The sequence below is a fragment of the Myxine glutinosa genome, chromosome 1 (genome assembly GCF_964187855.1).
Source record: "Myxine glutinosa chromosome 1, kmMyxGlut1.1, whole genome shotgun sequence".
Classification (NCBI taxonomy): Eukaryota; Metazoa; Chordata; class Myxini; order Myxiniformes; family Myxinidae; genus Myxine; species Myxine glutinosa.
The window spans coordinates 207128217-207153834 of NC_136261.1; the positions used below are offsets into that span (position 1 = coordinate 207128217).

The 25618-nt window shown below is 49.5% G+C and overlaps 1 protein-coding gene across 2 annotated transcripts in view; it reads right to left on the bottom strand.

The window, feature by feature from the left end:
- Positions 1-537: 537 nt before the first annotated feature.
- PPOX (protoporphyrinogen oxidase) overlaps positions 538-25618 on the bottom strand; it is a 63568-nt gene continuing 38487 nt past the window's right edge. For both annotated transcript variants that reach the window (XM_068099281.2, XM_068099280.2), the window contains 6 exons: positions 25321-25381; positions 15808-15917; positions 15610-15723; positions 15256-15420; positions 7184-7226; positions 538-874 (listed from right to left, as the gene is read on the bottom strand). In XM_068099281.2, the coding sequence (XP_067955382.1) occupies positions 738-874; positions 7184-7226; positions 15256-15420; positions 15610-15723; positions 15808-15917; positions 25321-25381 (630 nt within the window). In that variant the 3' untranslated portion in view covers positions 538-737. The remainder of the gene's footprint in view (positions 875-7183; positions 7227-15255; positions 15421-15609; positions 15724-15807; positions 15918-25320; positions 25382-25618) is intronic.

Below are 25618 nucleotides of genomic sequence, written 5' to 3' on the forward strand. Positions count from 1 at the left end.
GCGATTATTTCATATATGTCGGTAATTTCCCAATTCCCGTGTGCATTAATTTTTTCAATTATTGCAGAAACCGAGTCTAAAAACATCGATAAAAATGAAATCAGATGGTGAATTTGAGATAAAATTGTGAGGTTGACAATGAATGGGCTTTATTTTACAGGCCTTTGAAAATGCATTTCATTATATAAACGGAAACTTTCATCGGATTTTCTTGCCGTTTTTTTTTCAACCGAGTCTAAAACTATGTTAGCGACTGTGAAAAATGAAATGAGATATCGAATTAGAGTTTAAATAAAACTGCGATAGAGAGCAAGACACCAAGGGCCTAACTAAACAGGCCTCAGAGCTATGCAAGTAAATAAAATGGTGCATATTTGTTTTTGAAGCCTCTTCCAGAATGGGTGGAGCTACTCTCTCAACGGAGGAAACCACACCCGCGGACAGACACAGAATCACCGACGGAGAATATAATAGCATTAACAGTTCAAGCACATCTGCCATGAAAACTCTGCTAGATAGAATTTAATGCTCGATGCCTTTGATTCACCAAGTTTGGTTTATTTACCTCAATGTCAGCCCAGGCAAGCACCAAGTTGTATGAAAAAAGGATTTTATACAGAACAATGGCGAGATAGCTATAAAAGAACAGAACACGGGTTGATCATGCAGTTACATTCAAATGCATGAGGAAGAGGATGCGGTCAGACTTCAGGTGAGGTCTACATGGGCTTCCTGGTTCATAATCTGCTTTCAGTAAAGCGTTGTGCAGCGAGACGGGCCGCGTATATGCACTCTGGCACTGAGATCCCGGTGAATGGTGTACCAATCAGAGACAATGGTAAGTGCTGCGCCGAAATTGCATTCTGCATGGTCTCTAAAAAGAGGGATAAAATACTATGGTGAGTGATGATTGATGAAGGAATAATAATTCATAAATAACCCAGCTTCAAAATGCAATGCATCGGTAATTTCAAAACGAGGTTCAGTATTACTATTAGTCATGACACAAATGGGTTTATCAACATTCTTCCAGAATTGTAAACCGTCTGTAGCTCCATTTTAGATCCTCAGACATAAAATTGCTTGTATTGCAGCAAGTCCTGCATCGGAGTGGCGACCGGTCCAGGATTGTGCCCAATGGCCTAGAAACTGCTTGGGCCGGCCAATGCATCTGAAGATGCAAAAATAATTGGTTGTCTGGTGGTAGGAAGAATTGTTGATTGCACAATATAACACCAACACGATAAGAGGCACAACAAACAGCAATTATAGTGACCAGCCATATCATATTGACCGTAATCTGTCATATACCTTGGTAAAATGGACTAAAGGGAATATTTAATTAGACCGAGGCCGAACGAAGCGAGATCGGGGCTGTTTGTTCTTAATAGGTGAAACACCCTGCAACCCATGCCGACAACCCCTGCGACCCAACAGACTTTATGGAACGCCGGCCACATTTTCCATTCAACCATTATGTAACTTTGCGAAAAAAAATAAAATTGCCATGGGTAGCTGCTCCTATCATGAAGGTTTTGTGTCTATTGCTCAAGTGCTTGCAGAGAAAACGAATTTAAAAGTGAATAAAGGTGAAAAGTATGAAGGTGAATCACGCACGCTCGAAGTTAAGTAATTGTCACATTTGTATTTTTGTCGAAACTGTATTTATCTTACGTGTGTGTACCTTTTGCGTGTCCCTCGGAAGATTATCGGTGTTAATCTTTCATACCTGTAAAAAATAGTCGAGTATTTCGTGCCACGTGGCCTAGTTGTTGAAGCTTCCGACCTTGAGGCTTGGTTCTCTCCGGGCATCGAAAGCGGTTATTTTTTCATTCGGGTGTTTGTCAAATTTCAACTCATTATTTTATCGTCCATGCGTTATTGTTTGTTTATAGTTAGTTTTGGTTTGAATTTCCTGTAACTCGTAATTAATTAATCGTGTTCTGCTCCGCGTGTGTGGCCTTGTTAACTTGTCCCCTACATCGTGTTTTGCTTGGTTCTTAGTTTTTTCCCCTTCTACACCGAACATAATACTCTTTGTCTAACGTTTTAAACCCCCCCCCCCCAACCCCCCCCCCAAAATAAAAAAATAAAAATAACCAAGAACATTTATTTTCCTTTCTCCACGTGTGCTGTTGTCTCATCCTGTACTTTCTATCCAGGTGTGCTGTTCGCCCCGCCCCTATTATCTCCTTGCCATCCACCTTTTGCCCTGTTCACGTGACTCGTGGTGGTCCCTCTCGGCTCTCCCCCCGTTGGTATTTTGTGCATATAAGATTGTTCACGGTTCTGTTTAAATACTATTTAAATATGTTTAAACTTTCCCCTTCAGTGTTTTATTCAGTGGTATATTACAACACGCTGTTTTTCTTCCTATTTAAAAGGCTTTTCTCAATTTCCTCTCCAATTCATTCCACGTCAAAAAAATGAAATTCACTCTTATACGTCTCCCTCACTACATGGTCTAAATTCACATTCATTCCACCCCTCCTCCATCGTTCTGAATCGGATTGCTAACTTGAAAATAACAACAAACCCAATTTGTTATCAATGTTCGTCTTTCATTAATCATCCACTTTCTAAACTCCCCTCTTGCCCCTCCCCTCCAAATCCCCCCCCTTGCACCTACACTCCGAAACTCCCCCCTTGCCCCTCCACTCCTAAACTCCTCCCTTGCTCCTCCACTCCTGAACTCCCCCCTTGCCCTTCCCCTCCTAAAATACCCCCTTGCCCCCCCCCTCCAAATCCCCCCTCCCTTGCCCCTACACTCCTAAACTCCCCCCTTGCCCCTCCACTCCTAAACTCCCCCCTTGACCCTCCCCTCCTAAACTCCCCCCTCACTCCTCCCCTTCAAAACTCCCCCCCAACCCCTCCCATTCAAATCTCCCCCCATACCATTCCTCTCCATTTCTCCCTCCACCCCCCTCCTCCTCAAAGCTGCCTCCTCCCCACTTCATCTCCCTTCTATCTCATACCTCCACCCCACAACCTTCTACTTTCATCTACTACCCCCTCAAACAACCCCTCACTGTGCCTCATCCCTTCACCATCAAACCTTTCATCCTCCTCATCCTTCCCTTTCTTGGAACTCTTCTGTAATCTCTGACACACTATCAACTGCTCTCCCTACCTCCCCCTCTCATCCTTCATCTTACCCTACTCCTCCCCTCCCCTGTCCTGTACCCGATGCTCCCCCTCTCTCTTCATTAATGGTATGGACCTGAAACATCCGGGGCCTTCGCTCAAACCTGACTGATCTCTCCATACAGGTTGCTTCTGACAATCCAGACTTGATCTGCTTAACAGAGACTTTCCTCCTTCAAGATGTCTCTGATTCCTTAATATCTCTTCCTGGTTACTCCCTCCTCCGGTATGATAGACCTGAGCCTCGTCCTGGTGGTGGGGTGGGTATCTTTATCAAAAATTCTCTTCCTCACTCTCCTTGCACTGCCCTCTTTCCTCCTCACCCCCAGGAGTACCTCTGGCTACGGCTTCCTCTCCGCTCCCACCTTTTGTTCATATGTGTTCTGTACCATCCTCCCAACAGTGATGACTCCATTTACATTTCACTGTCTGACAACATGGACCAACTTCTATCCACTCATCCCAACTCCCTCTTCCTCATATGTGGCGACTTCAACTGTCATCATGCCAGCTGGTGGTTGGGTGTGGGTTCCTCTCTCACCAGTCATGGCACCTCAGCATAGGACTTCTGTGACTCACTGGGATTGACACAATCTGTCAATTTCCCGACCCGGATCTCAGCCAATGGAGTATCTTCTCTTCTAGACTTGGTTATGACAAACTTCCCTGCTAATGTCTGCTGCTCTTCTTCTGCTCCAATCGGTTCCTCTGATCATGTGCTTGTCAAAGTGGACATCTCTCTGGCCATTCTCAGAGAGCCTCCTCAGCGTCGATAAGTCTGGCATTTCACTCAGGCCGACTGGGACGGTCTTCAAGCAGCCATCAATCGTCTGGATTGGTCTCCCATCTCCACTGCCTCTGATATCAATTCTTCCTGGGAATTCTTCCAAAGCAAACTGCTCTCTCTCATGCACAGATTTATCCCATCTCGTCTTCAGTTGTCTTACCCTTCCATGTCCATGGTACACTGAATCTTGTGGTGAGGCAGTTGCCCTGAAACAACTTGCCTTTGCCTCTTGGAAGGCTAATCCAACTGAAGGCAATCTCAGTTCCTTCCACCAAGCTCGGAACAAGTGTGTGTCTACCCTCAGGAGTGCCAGGAAGCACTATCTCTCCACACTCAAGAATGAACTCTCAAACGTGTCTCCTTCCTCCAAATCCTGGTGGCATCTGGTCAAATCTGTTTCTGGTGTTTGTTCCCCCCTCCATCCTCTCCCTTACCTCAAATGGCCACACAGTTGACATCGCACGTGACAAAGCCGAATGCCTCAACTCTGTGTTTGCCTCAAAATCTTTAGTCCCAAACCCATCTCTCTCTGTTCCCACCTTTCCCAGTCGAACCCAACTGCTCCTGGACTCTGTGTCCTTCTCTCCTGACAAGGTGGAGGAGTTTTTGTCTAACCTCGACTCTGCTTCTGCAACTGGACCAGACGGCATCAGCCCACGGGTCCTAAAATCCTGCTCTGCCGCTCTATCTCACCCTCTCTCTGTTATTTTCACCCTATCTTTTGCTCAAGGTCATCTGCCAGCATCCTGGAAATCAGCAAACATTACCGCTTTACACAAAAAGGTGCAAAAACAGATCCTTGCAACTACAGACCAATCAGCCTGCTCCCAATTATCAGCAAAGTCATGGAATCCATCATTGCTTCGAATATCAAATCCTTCCTCTTCTCCAATGGCTTGATCTCCGATCATCAATTTGGATTCAGACCAGGTCATTCTACTCTGGACATGCTGCTTCTGCTGTCTCAACAATGGATGGAGGTCCTCAATGCCAAACAGGAAATCAGAACCGTCTCCCTTGACATATCACATGCCTTCGATACGGTCTGACACCCAGCTCTGCTCACCAAACTGTCCTCCTATGGTGTCCATGGAAATCTCCATGCATGGCTTGCGGACTTCCTCTCTGGTCGTAGTCAACGTGTGGCCCTGAATGGATTTCTCTCATCTCCCCTTCCTGTTCAGGCTGGAGTTCCCCAAGGCAGTGTTCTGGGCCCTGTGCTTTTTCTGGTCTTCATCAATGATCTCTCCGACTCTCTGGAAAATCCTCTCTATCTCTTTGCTGATGACTCCACTCTCTGCCGCTCCATTCCTCTTCCCTCAGATCGGCAGTCTGCAGCCTCCTCACTCTCTGAAGATGTGGACAAAATCACAGACTGGTCAAACAAGTGGAACATGTCTTTCAATCCTGACAAATCTCACACTGTTACTATGTCTCTCCGAAAAGATCGACTGGACAACCCTCCCATCTACTTTCTCAACAATCCTCTCCAAGAAGTTCTGTCGCTCAAGCTTTTGGGTCTCACTATCTGCCATGATCTTTCTTGGGAAAACCACATTTCCAAGCTGGTCTCCAAAGCCAGTCGCCGACTGGGCATCCTCCATCGTGCGAAGTCCTTCCTAGGTACACCTGAGCTCCTCACCACATACAAGGCTTTCATCCGCAGCTCAATGGAATACTGTTCTCCCCTATGGGCCGGTGCTCCTGCCTCACACCTAGCTCGGCTTCACGCTGTTGAAACCAAAGCTTTCAGAATCATTGGAATCTCCCGCGATGAAGCTATCTCTGAGAGCCTTTCACTCACTCACCGCAGGCAGGTAGGTGGTCTTTCTGTCTTCTACCGACTCCTCTCCGGCATTGCTCCCCCAGCTCTCTCTGTGCTCTGTCCCCCAAATATTCCTACAGGTCGCACAAGATCTGCCAGCAACCCTCTGATGGTTAAACTGCCGAAATCTCGGCTCTCCGCTCACCTTAACTCTTTCATTCCTCTTTTCTCCCGCCTGTGGAACAAACTCCCACACTCCCTTCAATCCCACTCCTCCCTCCAGGTCTTTAAAACAGCTGTTCACCACCATCTCTTATCTTCCCCCATCCAAAACCTTGATCTTTTCTACCCCCACTAATTCACCCCAGATCCACCTTGTTTGAAATTCCAACTTCTTTCCTGGAAGTCCTGGCAGTGTCCATATGTTTTATACCTCTCCCATCCCCCCTTCCCATGCCTCCCCCCCCCAAAGCCCTCTCCCTCCCACAGTTCTCTCGATGTCTCCATGTCTCTCAGTCCCTGCTCTCAAATGTTGTGTTTGTGTCCTTCCCCCTCTCTCCCCATCTTGTCTACCGCTCCTGATGTTATATGTTTTATGTGTCGGTTTGTCTTTCTGTGTGATTAATGTTCACTCTTTCACGAGCCTCGATCTTGTATAAAAAAAAATTAAAAAAAATTAAAAAAAAGTGAGGACAGAAGAAAAAGAAAGTGAGGGCCTCGGCCGACGTTCCACAACATCGTCAAGAATTGTTGTGGAGGCAGATTACTAGTAATAAAAGGATCTGTCAAACCAAAACAGAGAAAATGAACAAAACCCACATTGCTCGGCCAGTGCAACATTAAACAATTCTGCTCCATCAAAGCTGTGCGGAGAGAATCCATATTATTATTGCTTTGGGGTCCACCTATCGTCCCTTTGGGAGTTTAAGTGCATGGAACCTTCATCCAAAAAGACAGCAAAAATCTTCAGTAGGGACATGGCAACATAATGAAGAAGATGTAGTATTTCTTGATGGAAATCCAAGTGACACCGGCCAACAATCTAGTACATTGGATAGCAATTTATGGTGGTACGCTGTCCACACCACAAGGGTGGTACTACCAGCTATCTGTCCCTTCAGAGCCTTTAGCAGAACATTGGTTCTGTTGCAAACTCTTGGGACAAGTTGTCGAGATGGGGGTTTTGCGTATTTTGGGTGATTATTTCTGTCTTACTTACGGGTTGCATTCCTGGTTCTGCATTGGCTGCTGAGGGTACCGTTGGAGTTGGTGTTCCCGATGATGTTAATACGTTAGCTATATCAACAAAGGATTGGGGCTCAATCAAGAAGGAAATAGATGGAAGATCCAACTTCTCGAGTGTAAAGAAGTTGGATCTTCCAACTGGTGCAAGTCAACGGGCAAGGCTTCTCAGACAAGTGTAAAGCAAGACAGAAACAGAAGCCATGTTTTGTTGTATCATTCAACTCAATAGTGATGTTACTTACCTACGATTTTCCAGTGGCCTTCATGGTACTGAGGAATGCAATTCTGGGGAAAAGAAAGAAACCCTTTTCAATCAAACAAGCTCCTTAGGCCTTCATAATATTGAGCATACAAAATTCTTTCTTCTGATCCCTTGCACTCTCCCGATGATTCTTGTGTCCATCAATCATTAAAACATTCCCTTTCACATATACATTTTCCTTAAACAGTCACAGAAGTGAGCATGGGAAATAAACTGTATAATTTACAAAAATAGACTTTTCTATGGTAAAATAAAAAATTGCTGAAGGAAGGAGTTTCAATTAAGGTGAAAGTTATTAGAGAATTTTTTTTTTATTGAAGTGGATAAAATTTACAGCATTATATGTTTATGAGCTGGAAGCCCGTGGTAACTAGATGGTGTTCATAGAATACTTACCCTGCGCAGTCAACTTGGTGCGAGGCAACTCTTCTGTTTTTTTAAGGGTTAAAAAAATCTAATATGGCTGCCAGACCACATGTCCGATGACATCATACATTTACATTCTCCAATATAATTGTGGCGTAGATCACGCTCAATAAATTTCAAACTGATCAGACTAAGTGTTATCCCTGTCGAATTATGACGTCACAATTACGGCACCAATTATGCCATCGTTAACAAAACTTATTCCCCATGTGGAGTTCTTTACAATGAGCCACATTTCAATTTTTTCCATGTAGCGTTTTCGGAGATACAGACTTGGCATTTAATATGGAATATTTTTTTGTGGGGGTGAACTTACTTTTCAAGATGTCTTAGAACCAAAAGTTCATTGGAATTATGTTGAAATTATTCTAGATTTTGTTAATGTGACCTTTAAAAGAAACAAAAACCACATTTGACATTTCGAAACAAATAAATTGATCCTTGAAAGTGATGTAAACTGATATCGAACTCAATTCATGGACAGTACTGTGTTAAATTTCTGTGCGTTTTCCAGAAGTATCTCTTTATTTTGCACATTAGCCAAAATTTTTTTTAACAAAAACAAAAGTTAAATTACGACTGGGATTACCGACAGTAAAATTACAGTTCAGTACTTCGTGTAACCCGCACGCGCATTCAGGAGAGCACGTACACGTTGAGGCATGCTGTTCACGAGATTTGCCAAGGTTTGGACAGGAATCGCTTGCCATGCAGTGACAATAGCCTGCTGCAATTCACGCACAGAGGTCGGCTGCTGGTCCAAGTGGTCGATTTGATGCGTTCATTCTGCCCACAAGTTCTCTATCGGATTCATATCCGGGGACATGGCAGGCCACTCCATATGCTCTACACCACGGTCAGCAAGAAAGTGTTGGATCATGCGAGCACGATGAGGCCGTGCATTGTCATCTTGGAAGACAAAGTTTCCTCTAAAGGCTGCACGAGCAAATGGAATCAATGTTTCTTCCAGAATGGCCCTGTACTTGAACTGGTTCAGGTTTACATTCAGAACAACCAGGTCAGTTTTGCCCCCTGCATGAAAAGCAGCCCAAACGGTCACCCCACCACCTCCAGCTTGGACTCTTGGCACTATACAATCTTTGTTGTAGGCTTCATGCACTTGTCTGCGCACTCGGACACGGCCATCTTGACGATAGACCAGAAATCTAGACTCGTCACTGAAGGTCACGTGATTCCAGTGTCCTGGCTGCCATTGACAGTGCTCTCTGGCCCACTTCAATCGGCGCTGGCTGTGTTGTCTGGTCAGGCGTGGCTTTCTCAGGGGACGCCTGGCACGATAGCTTGCTTGAACCAGTCGTTGGTTGACTCGCCTTCTGGATACAGGCACATTTGTCAGTTGCTGCCACTTAGCCCTAAGCCGATTAGCTGACTTGGTACGGCCATTGCGGACTAACCGGTGCAGCTGGCGATCATCCCTCCTTGTGGTTCTGCGGGGACTTCCTGGCCTCGGTATTAGAGTAGGGACACCCCTCTGAGCATTTCGTTTCAGGATCTTTGACACCTGACCTTGAGTGATGCCATACTGCCGAGCAATAGCACGCTCTTTCATGGTGTAATTTCGTAAAGCCACCACTCCATGACAAACAGCATTGTCGAGTTGACGGACCATCTCCAGAGGAAGCGGCAATAACTTTTGGAGACGTGCAGCAGTTGTTTTCCACTAATACAGAACGCAACAACCCTTGTATACCCGACTGTGAAGCCAATCGTCAAATGCACCTGTCCGTACATTTTGCCACGCCACCTGTGATATAATCCTGTTGTTGACTTCTTGCTGCGGCAGACAATCAGTAACATGGTTCTTTTGACAAATAAATCACCAAAGTGTAAAAGAAACTCACCAGATTGATATACTGAGTTAAGAAAGTAAACCCAAGTCAAGGAAAAAAAAAAATTCCATATTAAATGCCAAGTCTGTATATAGAGGTGCAACTTTTTCAGTTTTTCCAAGATGGCACCTGTACCACGTGACCTATGACGTCATAATTATCATTAAAATATTCTACAGGAGGAGCCGCTCCTATGGTGAAAATTTCGTGTCCATCAGACCAACAGTTGCAGGAAAAAAAAATCATACTGATCGGATGAAGCTGTATACTTGTCGAATGACAAGTATACAGCTTCATCCGATTATTTCTCACAACTTCTAAAAGGTGCCAATAATATTGTCCAGGCCATTTTAGGATTTCTCTGTGGAATAAGCTAAGATTTAGTCATTTTTTCAGCTTTTTGTCCCCCGTCGCACCGCGGAGCGAAAGGGGGACTATGGTTTTCCCCTCCGTCCGTGTGTCCGTCCGTCCGTCCATCCGTGCGTGCGTGCGTGCGTAAGCGAAGGACCGCATTCGAATTTGGTGTGTGGGTGCAACCCACGTCAAAATCCAAGATGGCCGCCGCCATGTATGTCTGACGCCATATATGTCTGAACCTTGTGAGCGGAATATCTTGAAAAATAAGCGAAGTACCAACTTCTAATCTGGTGTGTGGGTGTATCTAGGCATAAGGAAGAACGCTATTGAAAATTGGGTCGCCACGTCAAAATCCAAGATGGCCGCCACCATATATGTCTGAACCTTGTGAGCGAAATATCTTGAAAAATAAGCGAAGTACCAACTTCTAATCTGGTGTGTGGGTGTATCTAGGCACAAGGAAGAACGCTATTGAAAATTGGGTCGCCACGTCAAAATCCAAGATGGCCGCCACCATATATATGTCTGAACCTTGTGAGCGAAATATCTTGAAAAATAAGCGAAGTACCAACTTCTAATCTGGTGTGTGGGTGTATCTAGGCACAAGGAAGAACGCTATTGAAAATTGGGTCGCCACGTCAAAATCCAAGATGGCCGCCACCATATATATGTCTGAACCTTGTGAGCGAAATATCTTGAAAAATAAACGAACTACTAACTTCTAATCTGGTGTGTGGGTGTATCTACGCATAAGGGAGAACGCTATTGAAAATTGGGTCGCCACGTCAAAATCCAAGATGGCCGCCTTGCGTCTTCCACTTTGTCAACTCACATCACTTCAACGACGGGGGACCTAGGCGTAACGCTTGTTTTGTTTTGTTCCACTGCAAACCAAAGAAATACACATGTGGATACCAAAAGATATTTTATATCAACAATTTTCTGGAAGAAATGGTGCGTTATTTCAAAAAAGTGCAAGGGTGCCAATATTTTTGGCCACGATTGTACATGTGAAGAATTTCGACAAGTGGCAATCTCATATGATGACTTCATCGCTTCAAGAAGCAACAAAACCTTCACCTTCTGGAGTTTTTAAATTACAATCATAGAAGTTCAACTGCTTTTCCAGAGAGCCACCCCTGTATGAGAGGGCAATTGGGATCTCCACGTTTCAAGTGTACAATAAATACTTTCATGTTTTTTTTCCCATACGACCACCAAAATTACACAAGGTACATGCCCACCTATTATTTTGAGATGAAAGACATACCAAACAGCCCCCAAAAGCAGACAAGCATCACATGAATGGTGACTTTGTAGTGCAGCACAGTGAGAATTCCTTTGCGCAAGTCACCTGTGATCTAACCACAGAGAAAACAGCAAATAGACTCAAAGATGAAAGGCAGTATGATCGGTTTCACCTACAAAAAAGGAATGCTGAACCGATGGATATCAACGCATCAGAGGGTTGCGATCACTTGTCAATGCGAGTCAGTGGCAGGAGGGGGTCAAATATGTAGATATGCAACCAAGTAGAAAGAAACATGATTGACATGGCGTTTCAGCCATCAAAGAAGCTGTCTGCAGTACAGTTCACCCATTTAAGTATGAGCAACAGGAACTCGTTCAGACCTCTTCAGGAGTTGTTGTCACATGTAAGGTTCCTTCAAATTTCAAGTTGGCCAGAACCATTGGGGAACATGCATTGTCACTTTGTCTGGGACAGGTTTCAGCAGATGAATGTTGACCTATTTTCCAAGATGACTTCTTCTTTCATAAGCAGCACATGGCTGTGGGCAGCATCATTTACTGGGTGTACAGGAATTTAGAATTTATTCAGGGTGGGTGCCGGGGATAGCTCACCTCCTCTTCATGAAGGACACCCTGTGATCTTTAACATCCACCAACTAGTGCTGGCAGATGGGACACCCAGTTTAATGTTCATCTGAGGGACAGCGGGCACATTGATGCATCGCCATACCTGCGAAACACCAAGATGACAGCTTAAAGCTGGTTGAGATTTGAACCCAGGCTAGGCAGCTTTAAGGCGAGTGTGCATGCCTCTAGGTCTAGGCTCTACCTGGGAAGATGATAAGGTAAAAAAAAGTTTACCAGCATGTACAAAACTGTGAAGACTGCAGTTGGTAGGAAAGAGGTCACCTTTAAGAATGACAGAAACTGACTGGCTAGGTTAGTTTTCCTTGAAAGCATTCAGAAGATTGATCTTAAGTAACGATGACATACTGTTTGGGCCCATTGTCTCTGCCATTTTCTACCAGACAAAGCTGTCTTGGAAAAACAAATTCAATGTCCTTCATGCTCTAGAATCACTTTGTGAAAGTCCCACCAGGGAAATACCATACGAAGTGTCTTTATCATAGAAGGCATGGCCATGATCCAGCAGCTGTATCCAAAGAAACTACAAGGCCATGACACGTTTGTCAACCTTGCAAACTTCATCTGTAATCGTCTTGTGTCTATGGCAAGTACAATTTATGCCAGAGTAATGCAGTGACAGATATCCAGATGTTTCAATCAAAAATGCAGAGCAAGCAAAATGAGCTGCTGTTGGCTCTCAACATATCATAATGTCAGGACAAGCTATTTCTCAACAGTGGACGAGATCTCTGGCATGTGGTGCCGATAAGGAAGAGCTCAGAGTATTATTTTAGGCCTGGAAATCTTATAAAGGAAGAGAACTGTGTGGGGTAACAGGCTTTCCTTTCTGGCTCATGGTGTTGGAGTGAAGGAAACGGTCTAAGAGGGAGTGTGCAGGAAGGTGAGCCGAACAGCTGAGACGTGGGAGGTTGCAGCCTCACCCGGGTTACAGAAGGTGTTTTGGGGCATGCAGAGAGACCCTACACTTCATCTCTCAAATTTGAAATATCTCAACCCCTATTGCCACACTCTCTTTTCTTCTTTCTGGTGTCTGGATGCATTCAATGTAAAGGTGTTAAGTCATTGTTATTGGGCATCCTAGGGTGGGAATTATTGCATAGGGGACAAGGGGAATGTATGCGTGCTTGTAAATAGATTAATATTGCTTGCGTTGCCCCAAGCTGACTTTTCCCACCTTTTCCTGTTTGAATTCCCCAATTGCCATTTCTCCTGCCAATGGCCTGCTTGTGTAAACAAAGTGCCTGGAAGTTGTTATACCGTGTATTGACTTATCCTGCTCGGACTCGGTCTGAGATAGCGCTTCTGGGAATAATTGGGCCTGTTAGATTAAAAACAGTGCAACACATAATGTTGGTTCGCTCGGCCAACTAATAGCCATTACCTGGTCGCAGGCATGGTTCCCCATCTGCTTCATTCAACTCATAGGTATGGTAAACCGACCCTGGGCATGAACATGCGGCCAGAGGTGAGTACTGTAGAAAGCATCTGTGGTCTTTTTATAGACTCGTTGGGTTTCGGAGTTATCTAACCCACGACCGTCACAGTGGTAAGGCGTGGCATTTGGTACTCACCAACAACCATAACAATATGACTACCAGTTGGTTTATGCTTGAAATCAATTGGGGAGCAAATTAAATGGGTGTAACTTTTATATGATATTACAATGTATAAGTTAACTCACCCCACATTATCGTTTCCAAACAAAATTGCCCCCAACTTGAAGGCATAATTACTCCCAAGGCTGGTGCAAGTTTCGCAAAGGGGAACAGCTGAAACTGAGGAGGCAGTGACCATGCTTATAAGAGCAGAGTAGGGTAAGGTCATATTGTGTAAAACCTCTTGTACTTTGCATATTCAAATGGACAATATTGCGGGCCATTTGGCCAGAAGACTGCAGAACACAGCAACAACGAAAGCTGTGGAGCTCTGGAGAGGGGTGGAACATTTTATGGCAGGGTGGCAGGTCCTGAAAGGCAATGCTGCCCATTGGAAGTGGGCGGCCAATGACGGACCAGCTACATATTAGAAGGCAGTCCTTGTGGCGTAAAAGCCGTGTCCGCACATGCGCTTGGCAGATGGCGGTTGGGCCTTTAGTAAAGAAGACATCTTGGCTCTCTCTGTTTCGTGGCTCATCAAAGAAGGACTGATCTAGAGAAGTGGACTCCATCTTCCCATGATCGTGCCAACCTCTCCTATTCTGCTCCAAGTCACACTTCACCTTGTGCCATGTCAGCCTGCACATCATCGGCCTGTGCAGCCACGACCAGCTCATGTCTGCACAAGTCCTTGCCTGTTCTGTTCCTCTTCGGGGCTGAATCTGGTATTGTTGGCATCATTAGTGGGATTATTTATCTTGTATATAAGTTCAAGTATGCTTCCCCTTTCATTACCTCCTCCACCAAAGGTGGATGGAGGTTATGTTTTCACCCCTGTCTGTCTGTCAGTTTGTGAACAAAATGTCTCAAAAAGTTGTGGACAGATTCGGACGAAATTTGGCAGAGATGTAGAGTATGTAACACCGACGAAATGATTAGATTTTGGTGAAGATCCGGATTCGGTTCTGGCTACTATAATTTTTTAAAGTAATTCTTCACCATTGGGAATGAATGAATGAATGAATGAATATGAATGATCGTTTTAAGGCCATTTTCCCCGCTAGAGCGGGGGTTAGCCTTGCGGGCCCCATGACAATCATGGTTCCCTGTTTGAGGCAATGTTTTTATGGCCGGATGCCCTTCCTGACGCCAACAATCTTCACCATTGGAAGTTAGGGCCAAAAACGATACATAGCAGGATATCTCAAAAAGTTGTGGACGGATTTGGACTAAACTTGGTGGACCGGTTGGGTGTCTGACAAGGACGATTCGATTCGATTTTGGTGAAGATCTGAATATGGATTCGGATATGAGAATTATTTAATTCTTTAAGTGATTCTTCACCATTGGGAGATAGGGCCAAAAACGATACATTGCAGGATATCTCAAAAAGTTAAGGATGGATTTGAACGAAACTTTTGGACAGGTTGTCGATGTGACAAGGAAGAATCGATTCAATTTTGGTGAAGATTCGGATCCGGGTCCAGCTAGTAGAATTTTTGAAGTGATTCTTCACGATTGAGTGATATGACCAACCATGCGGAGGTATGCTCTCTACTGAGTGCCATTCTAGTTCCTATCTGTGTCTGTCGACCGCCAGATATTTTCTGTTATTTATAGTCTTGTCCATTATTATCCCAATATTCATTTGTAATAGACATTTTAATTATAAAAAGCATCTTCCCACCTTTCTGCCTTCACGCACGCCTGGACCAACCAAATTCAGTTCATTTATCAGGCAATCCTTGGGCGATCGTAATAGTTAATTCAAAACGTGGTTAATTCGAACATAGTTTCGGTCATTCACGGATGTCTTTATACCTCCGGCTCAAAGCATCCATGTTAGCTGGGCCTCTGACGTGACAATATGATCAAGTATTGAAATGGGAGATGTAACCATCACAACCACCACATCACCTGATTACCTGATGTACAGAGGTTTTCGCAACATTTGGTGGGACCATCACACCAAGGTGCCGGACCACAGCTGACACTGCCTCACGGTGAATAAAGCTTTCCCTCGACTTATCACTCTTCCCCTCTCCTACTTCTCCAAACACCTCTTCAAACCATGCACCTCCCAACATCACCTAGTGGAAACAAGTGATTAAAGTTGGGAATTACGAGTGATATAGAAAATTTGAAGAGCAATGAAGAATAAAGTTCGCGCAATAGTTGGACATTAAAAAAATGAACTGAAATAATGGATTCAGTCCTAGAGACCTGTTATGCTTTACAGATGATTATAAGACCAAAAATGCAGCTTCAGTCAGTTCTACCGTAAGCCTAGTGGTGGCTGCCCCAGGCCTGTTGTGAGTTGGAAATGCAACTGAGTCGTAGACGATGCCAAGGACCCCTTTCTCCTCTGATGAAGGAACAAGATGTCCAAACCCCTAAAGCAAACAAGATTATTGATTGGATTATAAACCTCAAGTATCATCTTTAAATTTTGACCCTAACAGTCAAGAACAATTTACCTGAACAGGAAGGACACTTCCTGGATATTCAAGATTTACAATGGCCACAGTAACTGATTGGACAGAAGTCAATGGGGCAGCAAGTAAAGGGTGCAGAATACGGGTGAGTGCTGTAAAGATAAAATCAAAAGGATCAGAGACAGATATTATATGATAAAGTGAAAAAGACCAAAAAAATCCAGCATCAATGTGGAAATGGAAATTCATGATAGTGATCCTATTTAACTGAGGGAAATTGATGGTGAGAGTCATGCATTAATCTCATGTTTCTATCGCAAATTGAAAAGGTTCGACGATTCTATTGAAAAGGCACATGATCAGTCTGGGGCTACAATGCAGACTATATTCCAAAAAAAAAAAAAACCATAGTGCAAAAGGAAAACAAGGAACTATTTTGATTTTAATTTATTTGATGTACCCAGTTGTGTTGTATTGTTGTAGTGAAACTCAGAGCAAATGGTATTTGAAACCGACTGTTCTTACCAACAGTATTCACTATACTAGACAGAAATGTATTCACCTCTGAGCTGTCGAGCTTGGGTTCAAAATCTCGGTTTTGTTTTTGTTTTTTTGGTATACAGGATCGAGGCTCGTGTAAGAGCTAACATTAATCACAAAACAAGCGTTACGCCTAGGTCCCCCTGTCGGGGAAGTGATGTGAGTTGACAAAGTGGAAGACGCAGAAAACATGCTATGATATTGTAGCGGCTGCCGCTGGGTTTTCACAATCGCCTTGCACCTATCAAGGACGCGGAGCGATCACCATGCCGGGCTCGTCCAGGACGCCCGGGCAGGCCCGCGCTCAACTTGCCAGGCCTCGGTCGGGACGCCCGGGCATGCCCGGGCATGCCCGGGCAGGCTCGCCCTCAACTTGCCAGGCCGCAGCCAGGACGCTGGGCCACGCCCCCTGGCGCCGGGCCTGGGCAAACCCCCTGGGTTAATCGATATATATTGCTGCCCGATAAACGGGTTTTCAGAGTGCCTGAGTGTTTGATTTCATTAAAGCAACTCGGATGAATTCTAGCTTTGTGTCGCGTCCATTCTTCCGATCGACGTGGGAGCCCCAGCTCCTTCATTGGTGACCTATCGACATGGACACGGCAGTCGCCCTTAAACTGCCTACCTTCTGGGAGGCTCACGCGGCGGTTTGGTTCGCGCAGGTGGAGTCCCTGTTCGCCCTGCGAGGCATCACGGCCGACGACACCCGCTTCCACCATGTGGTAGCTGCGCTCGGGTCGGCTACCGCGGCCCGCGCCCTGAGCCTCCTCGAAAGCGCGATGAAGGAGCCGGGGCTCCCACGTCGATCGGAAGAATGGACGCGACAAAAAGCTAGAATTCATCCGAGTTGCTTTAATGAAATCAAACACTCAGGCACTTCGAGCAGGCGCCGTGCGCGTTCCGCCGATGGGAGGGCGAAGGACCAGGGACTGGTAGCGTCGGGCACAAATTCGCCCGGGACGCGTAGCACCTGGCCATAGACAAGCTCGGCGGTGGATGCCTGGAGGTCCTCCTTGGGGGCCGTGCGAAGGCCCAAAAGGACCCACGGCAGCCGGTCGGCCCACCCGACGTCTTGAAGGCCGGCCATGAGCGCGGCCTTCATGGAGCGGTGGAATCGCTCGCACAACCCGTTTGCTTGGGGGTGGTAGGCCGTAGTACGGTGGAGCTTGACCCCCAGGTTGCGGGCGACCGCGCCCCACAGCTCGGAGGTGAACTGTGGACCGCGGTCTGACGAGATGTCCGCCGGTGCGCCGAAGCGGGCGACCCAGGTGGCGATGAAAGCCTGCGCCACGTCGGCGGTGGTGGTGGAGACGAGGGGAACGGCCTCCGGCCACCTGGTGGTCCTGTCCACCATGGTGAGCAGGTGTGTGAACCCCCGTGACGGGGGGAGGGGGCCCACCAGATCCACGTTGACGTGGTCGAAACGTCGTTCGGGCACGGTGAAAGGTGCCAGCGGGGCCTGGGTGTGTCGGTGGACCTTGGCCCGTTGGCAGGCCGTGCAGGCGCTGGTCCAATCGCGGACGTCCCGACGAAGGCCGTGCCAGACGAAACGCGCCGACACCAGCTTCTGGGAAGCTTTCCGGCCCGGGTGGGAAAGGCCGTGGAGGGAGGCGAAGATGCGGCGTTGCCAGGCGACGGGCACGATGGGGCGAGGCTGGCCTTGTGAGACGTCGCAGAGCAGGACAGTGTCCGCGCAGGGGATGTCGGCCAGGCGGAGGCCCGTGTCCACCGCCCGGAGGGCTTGCACCGTGGTGTCGGTGGTTTGGTCCGCCGCCATAAGCGCAAAATCCACGCCCAGGTGGACCGAGGAGCTCCCGGTCAAACGTGCTGTATTTGAGCTCGTTCGGCCGGAGCTGCCGGCTGAAAAAAGCGAGTGGCTGCCAAACCCCGTTCACCCATTGCTCATGTACGGCGCCCACCGCGTAGTCGGAGGCATCCGTGGTGAGGGCGATGGGAGCGTTGAGCACCGGGTGAGCGAGCAGTGTTGCGTCGGCGAGGGCCCACTTTGAGCCTTGGAAGGCCGCATCCATTGCTGCGGACCAGGCGATGTCGTGCTTGGCCGGCTTGCCCCGGAGGGCTTCGTAGAGGGGCCGCATGAGCTGAGCAGCGCGGGGCACGAAGCGGTGATAAAAATTCACCATTCCCAGGAATTCCTGCAGGGCCTTTATGGTGCGGGGACGCGGGAACGTGGTGATGGCCTCGACCTTGGTTGGCAGCGGCACGGCCCCGTTCTTGGTGATGTGATGGCCCAAAAAATCAACGGCCGTCGTGCCGAAGTGGCATTTGGCCGGGTTGACGATGAGGCCGTGCTCGCTGAGGCGCTCGAACAGTGTTCGGAGGTGGAGGAGGTGCTCGGCCCGGGACGTGCTGGCGACGAGGATATCGTCCAGGTAAACGAAAAGGAACGGCAGGTCACGCAGCACGCCGTCCATCAAGCGCTGGAACGCCTGAGCTGCGTTCTTGAGACCAAACGGCATCCGCAAGAATTCGAATAAGCCGAACGGCGTGATGACTGCCGTTTTAGGGACGTCGGCCGCCCTGACAGGTACCTGGTGATATCCCCGTATGAGGTCAATTTTCGAAAAAATGACCCGTCCCGCCAGACGGGCGGAGAAGGCTTGGATATGCGGGATCGGGTACCTGTCGGGGGTGGTAGCGTCATTGAGATGGCGGTAGTCGCCACACGGGCGCCATCCACCCCCCGGCTTTGGCACGATGTGCAGTGGCGAGGCCCACGCGCTATCGGAGCGCCGCACGATGCCGAGGTGCTCCAACGCGTCGAATTCGGCCTTCGCTACGGCGAGCTTGGCTGGGTCGAGGCGGCGGGCCCTGGCGTAGACCGGCGGGCCCGTGGTTGGTATGTGGTGCTCGATCCCATGCCGTACTGCGACGGCCGAAAACGTCGGCCGCGTGAGGGCCGGGAACTCCGTGAGCAGGCGAGCAAACTCGTTCGCCGCCGGGACGGTGCATGCCAGCTCGGTCGGCGCGGAGCTGCTCAATGTGCATACCAGGGAGCTGAAGGTTTCAGCGTTGATTAAACGACGCCGTTGGACGTCCACCAGCAGTCCGTGTGCGCAGAGGAAGTCGGCGCCTAGCAGAGCCACGGGCACGTTGGCGGTTACAAACGTCCAAGCAAAGCGTTGGCCGCCGAAGCAGAGGGTGACGTTGCGCGGGCCGAAGGTGCGGATAGTCGATCCGTTGGCCGCAACTAAGGAGGGGCCGCAAACCGCGGATTGCCTGTCCTGGTCAGAGGCGGGTATGACGCTCAGTTGGGCGCCGGTGTCGCACAGGAAGCGCCGTCCGGACGCTTTATCCGTGATGAACAGTAAGTTGCCCGTGTGGCCGGCGCTCATGGCTGGTAATGAACGCCGGCCCGGCCGTTTCCCGGCCTGCCGAAGGTGCACGGGGGTCGGCATGTCCGGGCCTTCTGTCCGAACCTGGCATGATAGTAACACCAGGCTTGGTCAGGTGGAGGCCTCGGTCATCGTGCCGGAGGCGGTCGGCTCGGTAGAGCGGCCGCCAATGGCGTCGGCAGTTCAGCCGTCGACCGTGCCGGGTGCTCGGGCGCCCTGGGTGTTGCGTCGGACGGCGGTGGGTCCCATGTCGCCGCTACGATGCGCTGTCCTGCGGCGGAGATCTTGTCGGCTTCTCTGGCAAGGGCCCGGGGATCTGTGATCGTCGTGCTTGCCAGGGCGAGGCGTACCGGGTTAGGCAGCTGACAGAAGAACAGCTCCCGGAACAGGAATGCCGGAGAGTGCTCGCCGAGCAGTGAAAGCATGTAGTCCATGCGCTCGGAAGGGCGCGTGTCGCCGAGCTCAGGCAAATCGAGCAGGCGCCGTGCGCGTTCCGCCGATGGGAGGGCGAAAGCATCGAGGAGAAGCTTCTTAATCGCGCCGTATTTGTCAGCGGCTGGCGGGCTTTCGAGGAGGCTCAGGGCGCGGGCCGCGGTAACCGACCCGAGCGCAGCTACCACATGGTGGAAGCGGGTGTCGTCGGCCGTGATGCCTCGCAGGGCGAACAGGGACTCCGCCTGTGCGAACCAAACCGCCGCGTGAGCCTCCCAGAAGGTAGGCAGTTTAAGGGCGACTGCCGTGTCCATGTCGATAGGTCACCAACAAGAACGCGGCTCAGGCGTTCCAGCGCTTGATGGACGGCGTGCTGCGTGACCTGCCGTTCCTTTTCGTTTACCTGGACGACATCCTCGTCGCCAGCACGTCCCGGGCCGAGCACCTCCTCCACCTCCGAACACTGTTCGGGCGCCTCAGCGAGCACGGCCTCATCGTCAACCCGGCCAAATGCCACTTCGGCACGACGGCCGTTGATTTTTTGGGCCACCACATCACCAAGAACGGGGCCGTGCCGCTGCCAACCAAGGTCGAGGCCATCACCACGTTCCCGCGTCCCCGCACCATAAAGGCCCTGCAGGAATTCCTGGGAATGGTGAATTTTTATCACCGCTTCGTGCCCCGCGCTGCTCAACTCATGCGGCCCCTCTACGAAGCCCTCCGGGGCAAGCCGGCCAAGCACGACATCGCCTGGTCCGCAGCAATGGATGCGGCCTTCCAACGCTCAAAGCGCGCCCTCGCCGACGCAACACTGCTCGCTCACCCGGTGCTCAACGCTCCCATCGCCCTCACCACGGATGCCTCCGACTACGCGGTGGGCGCCGTACATGAGCAATGGGTGAACGGGGTTTGGCAGCCACTCGCTTTTTTCAGCCGGCAGCTCCGGCCGAACGAGCTCAAATACAGCACGTTTGACCGGGAGCTCCTCGGTCTACACCTGGCCGTCCGCCATTTCCGCCACCTCCTGGAGGGCCGACCTTTCACGGCGTTCGTCGACCACAAGCCGTTGGTTTACGCCATGGCCAAGGTCACGGAGCCATGGTCAGCCCGCCAACAGCGCCACCTCTCCGCCGTGTCGGAGTTTACCACGGACATCCGGCACGTCGCCGGCAAAAACAACGCCGTGGCCGACTGTCTTTCCCGGGCCAGCGCGAACGCGGTCCACCTGGGCGTGGATTTTGCGCTTATGGCGGCGGACCAAACCACCGACACCACGGTGCAAGCCCTCCGGGCGGCGGACACGGGCCTCCGCCTGGCCGACATCCCCTGCGCGGACACTGTCCTGCTCTGCGACGTCTCCCAAGGCCAGCCTCGCCCCATCGTGCCCGTCACCTGGCAACGCCGCATCTTCGCCTCCCTCCACGGCCTTTCCCACCCGGGCCGGAAAGCTTCCCAGAAGCTGGTGTCGGCGCGTTTCGTCTGGCACGGCCTTCGTCGGGACGTCCGCGATTGGACCAGCACCTGCACGGCCTGCCAACGGGCCAAGGTCCACCGACACACCCAGGCCCCGCTGGCACCTTTCACCGTGCCCGAACGACGTTTCGACCACGTCAACGTGGATCTGGTGGGCCCCCTCCCCCCGTCACGGGGGTTCACACACCTGCTCACCATGGTGGACAGGACCACCAGGTGGCCGGAGGCCGTTCCCCTCGTCTCCACCACCACCGCCGACGTGGCGCAGGCTTTCATCGCCACCTGGGTCGCCCGCTTCGGCGCACCGGCGGACATCTCGTCAGACCGCGGACCACAGTTCACCTCCGAGCTGTGGGGCGCGGTCGCCCGCAACCTGGGGGTCAAGCTCCACCGTACTACGGCCTACCACCCCCAAGCAAACGGGTTGTGCGAGCGATTCCACCGCTCCATGAAGGCCGCGCTCATGGCCGGCCTTCAAGACGGCGGTTGGGCCGACCGGCTGCCGTGGGTCCTTTTGGGCCTTCGCACGGCCCCCAAGGAGGACCTCCAGGCATCCACCGCCGAGCTTGTCTATGGCCAGGTGCTACGCGTCCCGGGCGAATTCGTGCCCGACGCTACCAGTCCCTGGTCCGCAGCTCACCAGCGCTCGGACCTCCAGGAGGCCGCCCGACGGTTTGCCCCCGTGCCAACATCCCACCACGGTGACCCCCAGTCTTACGTCCCCCCAGCACTCCGCACAGCGGAGTATGTTTTTGTGCGTCACGACGCACATCGGTGGCCACTCCAGCCGCCGTACGACGGGCCCTTCCGGGTGCTGCGACGGGACGACAAGTCGTTCGTCATCGACATCGGCGGCAGGTCGGACCGGATTGCAGTGGACCGCCTCAAGCCGGCGCACGTGGACGTCGACCACCCACCACGGGTGGCCCTTCCGCCGCGGCGAGGCCGCCCCCCGTCCACGGTGCCCCCCACTCGACCGCCCACCACCTCACCGGACCCCCTCCCACGACCCGCCAGGGGTCGCTTCGGCCGGGTCATCAGGACCCCCCTCAAATTGACCCTGCCGGTGCAAGTCGATTCTGGGGGGACGTGTGTAGCGGCTGCCGCTGGGTTTTCACAATCGCCTTGCACCTATCAAGGACGCGGAGCGATCACCATGCCGGGCTCGTCCAGGACGCCCGGGCAGGCTCGCCCTCAACTTGCCAGGCCGCAGCCAGGACGCTGGGCCACGCCCCCTGGCGCCGGGCCTGGGCAAACCCCCTGGGTTAATCGATATATATTGCTGCCCGATAAACGGGTTTTCAGAGTGCCTGAGTGTTTGATTTCATTAAAGCAACTCGGATGAATTCTAGCTTTTTGTCGCGTCCATTCTTCCGATCGACGTGGGAGCCCCAGCTCCTTCAATATGATATTTCGCTCACAAGGTTCAGACATACATGGAGGCGGCCATCTTGGATTTTGACGTGGCGACCCAATTTTCAATAGCGTTCTTCCTTATGCCTAGATACACCCACACACCAGATTAGAAGTTGGTACTTCGCTTATTTTTCAAGATATTACGCTCACAAGGTTCAGACATACATGGCGGCGGCCATCTTGGATTTTGACGTGGCCACCCAATTTTCAATAGCGTTCTTCCTTGTGCCTAGATACACCCAAACACCAGATTAGAAGTTGGTACTTCGCTTATTTTTCAAGATATTTCGCTCACAAGTTTCAGACATATATATGGTGGTGGCCATCTTGGATTTTGACGTGGCGACCCAATTTACAATAGCGTTCTTCCTTATGCCGAGATACACCCACACACCAAATTAGAAGTTGGTACTTCGCTTATTTTTCAAGATATTCTGCTCACAAGGTTCAGACATACATGGCGGCGGCCATCTTGGATTTTGACGTGGCGAGCCAATTTTCAATAGCGTTCTTCTTTGTGCCTAGATACACCCACATACCAGATTAGAAGTTGGTACTTCGCTTATTTTTCAAGATATTCAGCTCACAAGGTTCAGACATACATGGCATCAGACATACATGTCGGCGGCCATCTTGGATTTTGATGTGGGTTGCACTCACACACCAAATTCGAATGTGGTCCTTCGCTTACGCATGCCCGCACGCACACACGCACGCCCGCATGGACAGACACACGGACGGAGGGGAAAACCATAGTCCCCCTTTCGCTCCACTGTGCGACGGGGGACAAAAAACCAACGGACACACAAAACATACAATAAAGGGAGCAGGAGATAAGATGGGGAGAGAGAGGGAAGCACATAAGTACAACAGCGGAGAACAGGGACATCGGGAGATCTGTGGGAGGGAGAGGGCTTGGGGGGGGGAGGCATGGGAAGGGGGGGGGGGAGGAGGCATGGGAAGGGGGGGGGAGGGGGGTTGGGAGAGGTATAAAACACATGGACACTGCTAGAACTTCCAGGAAAGAAGTTGCTATTTCAAAAAAAGTGGATCTGGGGTGAATTAACGGGGGTAGAAAAGATCAAGGTTTTGGATGGGGGAAGATAAGAGATTGTGGTGAACAGCTGTTTTAAAGACCTGGAGGAAGGAGTGGGATTGAGGAGAGTGAGGTAGTTTGTTCCAGAGGCAGGAGGAAAGAGGAATGAAAGAGTGAAGGTGAGCAGAGTCTTGATTTTGGCAAATTTCACATTTTGGCAAAGTTCTCTTCACAGAACAAAAAGGGCTGGGAGGGGTTAACTAGTCTGCTTGGAGACAACAGTGCCTTTACCCCCATTTATATTTGTTTATTGCATACTGGTTGTTGTTGCTTCATGTAATCCTTATTCCGTGCCATTTCATTGTTAAATAAATGCACCTGGTCTCGGGGTTGGATTCTGCTGGTTGTGGCGATCTCATTTGGTGATTTCTGTATCGTTAGACGATCTGGCTCAATCCGGTTCAGAGCGCTCGCTATCTGTGAGTGTTTGGCCAGGTTAGGAAGGTCGCGAGTTCCTTTCAGCGCATCACCCAGTTAAATACACAGCCCCAACGAGTATTGTCACGTGACAGATATAGGAACTGGGAACTTGCTCAGGGCTGTGGATGTAGCTGGTGATTGCGGTCGTTTTGACATGACTCGCAGAACTCCAACCAGGCTCCCGTACCGGTCCCACGGCTATTAGTATTGTAATGGCATATTAACTTTCTCTCATGCAATTTGTTTTATACCGTGTACCCATTGCCTCCCCATCCCCCTCCCTCCCACCACCAGCCCTCTCCCTTCCACAGATCTGCCTATGTCACTGTTCTCCACTGTTGTACTTGTGTGCTTCCCTGTCTCTCCCCATATTGTCTCCCCCTCCCTTTATTGTTTTATGTGTCCGTTTATGTTTGTTGTGTTTTATGTGCTGATGTGTGTTTAATGTGCTAGATCTTACACGAGCCTCGATCTCGTATACAAAAAAACAAACAAAAAAACAAACAAACAATGGTTGAACAAATTTGCAATGCCTTCCGGCACGTTTTCAGCACGATTATGAATCACTCTTTTGAAAAAAAAAGCCGTTTGAGAAGGTAATTTCTTGTTACAGTGTGGAAAAAATTATATAACATACAATTTCAATTCAACACCTTATAATTTAATGGATGCTTTTTTGCAGGTTTTTCTTTTTTGGTCTTATATAATTGTGAAGCTAAACTTAAGAAAGAAACGACGTTTTAATTTGATGAGTTTGAAATATAGTTTTGTTTCACTTTTACGTTATAGCATTGCATAGTCACAACAACAGCTTTCTGATCTTACCATGAGCTGGCAAGCAACTGATCACATGGTCAGCAATTATTTTGCTCTCTGGCAATGTGATCTGGGCAAGAAAGAATAAACAAATGATCAGGATACAGAAATCCATTGACAGAATACGTATAGCAAAAAAGATGAAAACTAAATGTATTCCAAATAGAAAAGAAGTTACCAAGCAGCTTCAAGAATGACAGCTGAATACAACTACTAACTATTCTATCATTGTCAACATACAGAACAGGAATAGAAATAGCATAGGCAACTCCTTTAATTTTTACTTACTTTGACACCACAACTTTCA